Below are 7751 nucleotides of genomic sequence, written 5' to 3'. Positions count from 1 at the left end.
TCTGAAACCTTTGTGGACTGCTCGGGCTCCAGCACATTTACTAGACCCTGCACAGCAGCCCCACCCAACCGTGACCCCTGATGGGTCATCACGAACCGCCTGAACAGTACAGTCATCGTATGGCACTCATATCCTGTCCTGAGGAACAGAGCGGTTCATTAAACAAGTGGGTTTGTTTCTAGAAAACTTCATATCAAATTTGATTTATTTTCCTCACAATGTGTCTATGTAACTGCTATTGGGTTTTTGTGGACTTAATATGGCTCAAAACTGGACTCAAACAAATCTTGAGATCTGCGATTTGGAGATCTGAGATTGTGCTGTCCAGTGGAATAGAAAAAAAGGCTTTTATACCAGTGTAGGCTAGTCCAGTGCTTGAGATAAATTTACACATGTGACCTACTTTTTGGTCCCATTTTTTCCTTTCTTTTTTTCTTTTACAATAGATGACTGAAAAAGGAAAAATCCCACAAGAATTGTTAAAAATACTGTAAAATGAAGACATCCTATGTGGGAGATGTAATGTCTTTGTAAAGTCCTGAAGTGTATCATCAAAACCCCAAAAATCTTTGCAGCATTCAGGCAGCCCTAACTTTGTTTCACAGCCTCCTCCCGGAGGAGGAGAAGCCCTGATTGCTGACGTAAAGCTGCCATCAGTCGTCAGGTGAGCACACCAGGTGAAGTTGGTCCGGACTTCCCACGCTGCCGGTGCTGGAGCTCCCGTCTCCCAGGTCCCGGGCGACCATGCAGGGCAGGTTGAGCTCCGTCGACCCTCCGGGACTGGAGTCGCTCCTGCTCACACACTCCTCCTCCAGCACCAGGCACAGCTCCTTCAGGTCCAGATTCTCCTTCACCAGTCCGTCCTGCATTCGCTCCAGGTCGGCAAGCTTTTTTAAGTACCCACCCAGGTCTTCCCGCATCACTTTGGCTGCGTGATGCCCAAACAGCTGCCATTCCCTGGCCAGCTTTTTCACTTTCAGCCGGTCATCATCCAGGAAGCAGCACAGGTCCCGCAGTTCCACGTTCTCCTCCTGCAGTCGCTGGTTGATGACTTTCAGTTCCCTGATTTCCAGAAGGTGTCCCTGCAGCTGTTTGTTGACTTCTTTGATCAACCGGCCGCGTTGGATCAGAGCTGATATCTTCTCCGATTCCTCTTTCCGAAGCCGGCTCACCAGCTCCTCCTTGGAGCAGGCCAGTAAATCATCGTCTGACATCTTGGACAGTTCTCTGTTGATTATCTCACCGTCACTGCCCATTTTAAAGGTGAAAGTCCAGTCAGTGGGTACCTGAGGTTGAATTACAGCTGGATTTAATGCCAGAGCTACCACATCCTCATCTTCACCTCACCGTTTTCCAGATGTGACTTGATCACTGGATGTTTCATAAAATGATGGGATCTTTTCATTCCAAGCTCCGTGACTCCTGTCCTACTTCAAATCCGCCCACGGAGCACAATGCTTTAATGAGGTCGTGGATGGAGATGCACCGCAAGCTCCCATTAATGTGAATCTGTCAGACGCTGCACAGCGGGCCCCCTTCTCGGGCCTCGAGCGCGCGGCACCTCTTGTTTGTCCTCCTCTCCTTTCAGCTCCGAGCGTCAAAATCAGCCTTTCTGGACCAAAAAATGAAGAAAAAGAAAACAAAAGGCGCGGTCGATCCACAGGGGCTTATTCCAGCCCGCCCTGCAGATGTAGCGCTTTTTCACGGTGCTCGCACCGCCACATTGAGCGGTGCTCGCTCCGCCTCGGCTGAATGAACTCGGATGTGCGGGTGTCGAAAGGCTCTGGCCGCAGCCGCGCGCTCGCCCTGAGCCTCGCCACGTCGTTGTGTAACGGGATAAATCACAGTCCACTCTCACCTGTTATCAAACGCACTGCATCCTCTCATCCTCCAGAGCTGAACTGTTAACCACAACAATGTCCGCCTCCACCACTTCCACCACTCTGCCGAGCTGCGCGTCGTTCAACGTGCAGCTGCACTGGAACAGGCTCCTGCAGCCCTTCAAAATAAAAGCACCACACAAAGCGCCTTCAGATGCAGGTGATGAGTTAATTGACACCCCAACTTAACTGATTTATTATATTTAGTTCTTGTTTAAGTGTTTTTCCATCCTTTTTATGTTTCGTCATTGCATTGTTTATTTTTTGACCTTGTGTACAGCGCTTTGGGCCTCCTAGGATAGTGGTAAAATGTGCTCTAGAAATGAATAAAGAAATGATATGAAATGAATTTCATACAATACAATTCAATCAATCTGTCTGAGACAAGTTGTTAATCGAATCAACCTATAAAATTCTTTCAAAATGAAATAAATCGGTTATAATCGATACTGGAAAAGACTTTTTAGATTGAGACATGGTAGGTTTATTTCACTAGAATGTAAAAACGACCAAATACCATCACAGTGGGGATGGCAGCAAAAAATGATCAAGTTATCCAATCTGTGAAAACACGGAATGAATACATGTGATCATATAATATTCTAATAAAGTTATGTTTGTAGAATTTTAATGTGAAAAACAACAACAGTGGACTGAACTTTATGAAGATAAAATGTGAATGATTTCTCATTAGTTCTTGTTTACTTGTTTGTTTCTACACATATTTAATTTGCACTTGATTATTGTGGAAGAAATATGAATTTGGAGAGGACAATATAATTTTTTTAAGTGATTTAAAAACTCAGACTAACCATACATTATAAATAGATTTCAGCAAAGGCTTCTCAGTATGAAATGTTGCATTCATAAATCATACATAGTTTGAATATTTTGGTCACTTTTCACAAGCCCTAAGAAGCTGAATTGGCAACAATGTTAAGACTCAAGAGTGCTCTTCACAAAAACATGGTGGCAGGCCTTCATTTGTTTTGCATGCATTTAAAGCAACTTTTTGAGAGCAGAGATGTACCCAATGAGTTAACTTTTCTTGTTTTTCACATTTTCCTCACTTCAAAAGTTTTTTGTTGAAACATGTTTAACTCAAAATAACATGCATCTTTACATTTTGCAGCTTGTGTGCATTTACACATTAGAATGCACACATGTGCAATAAGAACTGGGACAAGCGAGACAGTCTCACAGTCATAGAATTGTAGGGGAAAGTTTATTTTGAAAAGAATTGCAGGAAGTTGTAACTTGTATTATATATATCAATTTGACATGTGGTAAATTGTGAAAATCTAAAATATTTGTGGACTTTTTAATATATTTTATAGTTGATATGTTACAAAGCTTGCGTGGACAAAAGTGAACACAATATTATTTAACAAAAAAAATATCACTCTGCCTATGAAATACCCCCCCACCCCACCCCCCCCCACATACACACACATTTTGTCCCATAAAACCAGACTTACAGAAGCATTGTTGAAAGGAAACAAACAATGAAGGACTGATTGATTCGGTACACACAGTTTATTAGAATCTTTTGTATGATAGTATGTTTTTGAGGTTTTAACAGCCATTAAGAACAGAGTAAAATAATTATGAGACATTGAAAGTCACTTTCCAAAGAACATTATGTGACGACAGACTTTTTTTTTCACGGGTTTATGCTGAGGCATTCGGCCACATCCTTCCGCCCTCCGTCCCACCTCCATTGTTTCACTGAGGCCATAACAATGCTGGGTGTTAACCCTGCAACTGGGAATCTGTGCATGGACTCAGGGTGTCATGTGAGGTCAGAAATGAGAGTGCTGATGTGCTGCAAGAGATCTGAGAAAAAAGACACAATGACTGGCTCTTTTTTTTTCTCCCCATGTTGCGATTTTAAAGGACATACGCGGAAACACAGAAAGGGAGGGTGAGGAGAGGGATTTACAGGGATTTATTTGGATTAATCGCCAGAGGAAAAGAGAGCAGATTGTGTCCAAGCAAGCAGCAAAGCAAAGCATAGATTGTGGACTTGCTGCAAGCAAATATGCCTGTTTTTGATGTTGTGAGGGTTGTAATGAATTAATTAAAGCAAGGACAAAGGTCAGCTGGAAAAAGAGTGGTTGCTGTCAAATGCTCTGCTGCAAACAGTCTTGAATATTCATTGTCATTTGATTTTTGTGTTAAATTCATAACAAATTAGCAGAGTTTATTGAAGCTGTTAGGTTATTTAAGTAATCTCATTGATTAAAAAAAAATAAAAGAATGAATTGTATTGTACTGGGCAGCATACTGGTGTAGTGGCTAGCTTCTCACAGCAAGAAGGCGTTGGTTCAAATCCCAGCTGAGTCTTTTCTATGTAGAGTTTGCATGTTGTCCCCATGCTAAAGACAACCAGTGCTTCATTCATCACACATTTCTTCTGTTTTCTAACCACTGCAAAGAAGAGTTTTAGATGTGCTTTTTTTCACTGTAGCAGCAAAATAGCATAAAATGGGTTCATTGTATTTCTCTAAAAAGAAAAGAAAGAGATTGTATAGGTAAACTAAAAGATTGTATCAAGTTACCTAGCAAACAAACTAAAACAAACAAAACTTAATCCTAGAACATCTGCACATATTTTAAGCAAAATCATCATTTATTTTCAAAGCATTTGTCATATAATCTAAACTTTGAAATTGTTAGAGTGAAACTGTAGATTTTTTTGTTTGCAAAGAATTCCATGTTTAATTCAGATCTCAATGAGCTGTTTCATTTTATCCCTCAACATCTTCATCCCTGCCTCTTGTCTCTAACCCAATAGCGTCGCTTCTCTCAAAAGGCTTCCGAATCGTCTTGACCGCTTGCAAACATTATTTTGTCACACACAATCACACTTGAGACCACCATCCTCTTCATGTTTTCTCCTCATTTTCATTATTTTTTTTCAACCCCCTTTAATGCAATTGGCTAGGATTTCCAGTGACGTCACGTAACCGGAAGCTCTTGCTAGTGTGTTGACACTGTAAAGCCCAAACACAGAGCGAGTACCGTTTTATTAGAGAAGTACGTACTATAAGCGACTGTTTAAGTCTACGCAGCTTTTTTGAATGCTTTATTAGTATTATTTTTTGTTTGAATTGAGTCATATTTTATAGTTTCGTCACTGGTAGTTTTTTTCTCTGCACACGAACGGATGCTAACTTTGCGACTTAGCTAGGACCGAAGCTAAAGCTAAGTATCGAGGACGCGATGGAGACTCCACTTAAACCCAGCTAACAGAAACCGAAGATTCACTTTTAATTAAACTATACATTCAAGATTACCGCATAAAATCAGTTCATTTAACGTCCGAATCAAGGTAGTATTTTGGTGCACGTCTGCGCCAATTTCTGATTATTCACTATAGCGTGACCTGAACTCTACTTAACGTCAGGTTCTTATTTGTTCGACCCTCGCAGATGGCTGTAGAGCTGGATGTGTTTGTAGGGAACACCATCATCATGAGCGAGGAAGTTTACCAGCTCTGGTTGGATGGATACACAGGTAGGAGAGTAACATCTTCCACTGGATCTTCTGGCCACTGTCATCCATCCACGTGACTTCCTGTCTCACCTGGTGCAGACACGTCTCTGACAGCTGCACAACACAGTGCATGTTTTCAGTCTCTGCTCTGAGAAGATGATCACTGTTGACATATCAGAAGACTGCTGGACAGTTACATGTTAGCACCATAGTTATCACAACTGAAGAGATTTAATCAAGTTTAGCTTTATATTCAACAACATAGTTAATGTTTTATCATCAATAGTAATTTCCCCTCCTAAATGTTTTTTTGGGGGGATTTGATTATGCAAATTAAAAAAAAAAAGTTAAAGTGGAGCTTTACGTGATAATAGTATTTTAAATCACATTTAATAGCCCACAGAAAAGTAGTTTTGTTGCATAAAGAAAATTCAAGAAATTGCTATAAAACAAATCAAATGAATGGATTCAAAGACATCAGCATTGCGTCTTGGACAAATAAGATTTCTTAATCGTAAATATATATATATATATATATATATATATATATGCTCCATTACTATGGCTTTAGCTTTTGTGTGCTTATATACATTTAAAAGTACTTTAATTTAAGTTAAAGTCTTAAATAAGAAGATTTTTTTTCTCTAAGTGGGTTAGTTAACTTGTGCAAATCAATTATTACATTAATAATTTTAACAAATATTAAAATCTATCTCTATTCATTATATTTTGCAGAGATGATTATGTAAAATAAAAGAATACAGAGACAAAGACTTGGTTAACTAGAAAAGAAATATCAAAATGAGTATAAATTCAATAAAGAAAATACTGGCTAACTTCTGGAGAATTTATTCAATTTGGAAAAAGTATTTTGATGTATTTTGTGGAAGTATGTTAAAAAATGGCTTTTGTGGGTTAAATAATTAAAGATTAACTGGATTATGAAAAGAGAAGATTCTGCAGAAATAAGAGAAATCTGTATTTAATTTGATCACAGATGAGTTACGATATCTGAACAGAGTAGGTCAGACTACCATTGAGATCATGCAACATGTGTCTTTGTTTATTTTTTTTAATAAAAGAAAATAATACAAAAAAATTGCTGTAAACTCACTTTTATTCTCAGTCTTTCAGATTAGTCACTTATATATATTTTTTATTACATATTTATTTTATTCCATATCTATTTGAGATGAAAATTGAATAGAACAATTAAAAACACTTTTTCCCAGGGCTCTGAAAAACAAATGTGAATTTTGGTGTGCATGAGAAGTTAATCACTTTTAAGTTGGGCCCTGTGCCACGTCTGGCAAAACGTTCATGCAAGTCTGTTCATAATCTTTTGAGCAATCTGGCTGACAAGATTAAAAATAAGCAAACAGATAAATAAACGGGGGAACGATCGCATAACCTTCATGGAAGGTTGGTGACAAACACACCTCTTTTCTAATTTATCGGACTGATTTCTTTCCTGTCCTTTTCTCTGCTCTCTAAATATGTTTGCTCAGATTTATCATATTTTAGCCTAAATAAGCCTTTGAGTGAAATATTTGCAGCGTAACTACATGACCGAGATGTTCAGAAGACTGTGCAGTGTTTACAAACTTTTTATCACTACATTGATTTGGAGAAAGAAGAAATCTGTTCACACTTTTTTCATCTCAATAGGGTTTGGAGGAAAGCAGAAATAAAATACTTTTGTTATTCTTTTCTTCACACAGTAGATCGATGCTGCTAAGTAGTTGACACGCAGAGATAATCTTTGTTAAAATGGGATTTCTATTTGCTTTTCATTCATGTCTGTGTCTGTTGAACGGCTATAAATAAAACTGATTTGTCCACCAGTGAACGACGCAGTGAAGGTTCGTATGGATGGGGGAGCCCTGGATGAGTTTGAGGCAAACGCAGATGTCGTGCAGAGCGACACCATGGACCAGTACCGGACTTTCCAGATGTGCGAGCGTCTGCTGCACAGTCCAACCAAACTAGCCAATCAGCTCCTGTTCCAGATCCCGCCTCACCGACAAGCCACACTAATAGAGAGGTCATGACTCGGGTTTAGTTCTTAATGCTTCTCACTATAGCTTTTGTTTTCTACGTAGAATCACTCAACAGATGTTTAAAAGACACGTTGAATGGAACTTTTAGAAGAGTGTCCCTGTGCTTCTGCGTTTAGATACTATGCCTTTGACGATGGATTTGTGCGCGAGGTTCTGGGAAAGAAACTCTCCAAAGGAACCAAGAAAGATTTGGATGACATCAGTGCCAAGACAGGCGTGATGCTGAAAAGCTGCAGGAGACAGGTAGGAAATGATGTCACATGTGCCTATGGTTTTTCCTTGTGATTCGTTCACAGTCTATGCAGGTTAAAAT

The 7751-nt window shown here is 39.4% G+C and overlaps 3 protein-coding genes across 4 annotated transcripts in view; 1 reads left to right on the top strand and 2 right to left on the bottom strand.

Moving 5' to 3' along the window:
• ccdc85b (coiled-coil domain containing 85B) overlaps positions 1–1862 on the bottom strand; it is a gene marked incomplete in the record, with an annotated part of 2281 nt that extends 419 nt beyond the window's left edge. The window contains 1 exon segment of the mRNA XM_024283170.1: positions 1–1862. Within this exon segment, the coding sequence (XP_024138938.1) occupies positions 654–1256 (603 nt within the window).
• The window catches only part of yif1a (Yip1 interacting factor homolog A (S. cerevisiae)), a 15172-nt gene extending 13197 nt beyond the window's left edge, over positions 1–1975 (bottom strand). For both annotated transcript variants that reach the window (XM_024283169.2, XM_024283167.2), the window contains exon 1: positions 1859–1975. The gene's annotated coding sequence lies outside the window, so the exon portion shown is untranslated. The remainder of the gene's footprint in view (positions 1–1858) is intronic.
• A 2855-nt stretch (positions 1976–4830) lies between these two features.
• fibpa (fibroblast growth factor (acidic) intracellular binding protein a) overlaps positions 4831–7751 on the top strand; it is a 6204-nt gene continuing 3283 nt past the window's right edge. The window contains exons 1-4 of the mRNA XM_024283171.2: positions 4831–5214; positions 5315–5399; positions 7224–7422; positions 7555–7681. Of these exons, the coding sequence (XP_024138939.1) occupies positions 5315–5399; positions 7224–7422; positions 7555–7681 (411 nt within the window). The 5' untranslated portion in view covers positions 4831–5214. The remainder of the gene's footprint in view (positions 5215–5314; positions 5400–7223; positions 7423–7554; positions 7682–7751) is intronic.

The sequence above is a fragment of the Oryzias melastigma genome, linkage group LG10, assembly GCF_002922805.2.
Source record: "Oryzias melastigma strain HK-1 linkage group LG10, ASM292280v2, whole genome shotgun sequence".
Lineage (NCBI taxonomy): Eukaryota > Metazoa > Chordata > Actinopteri > Beloniformes > Adrianichthyidae > Oryzias > Oryzias melastigma.
The sequence above is the reverse complement of the archived record's forward strand: the minus strand, read 5'-3'. Positions and strand labels throughout refer to the sequence as shown.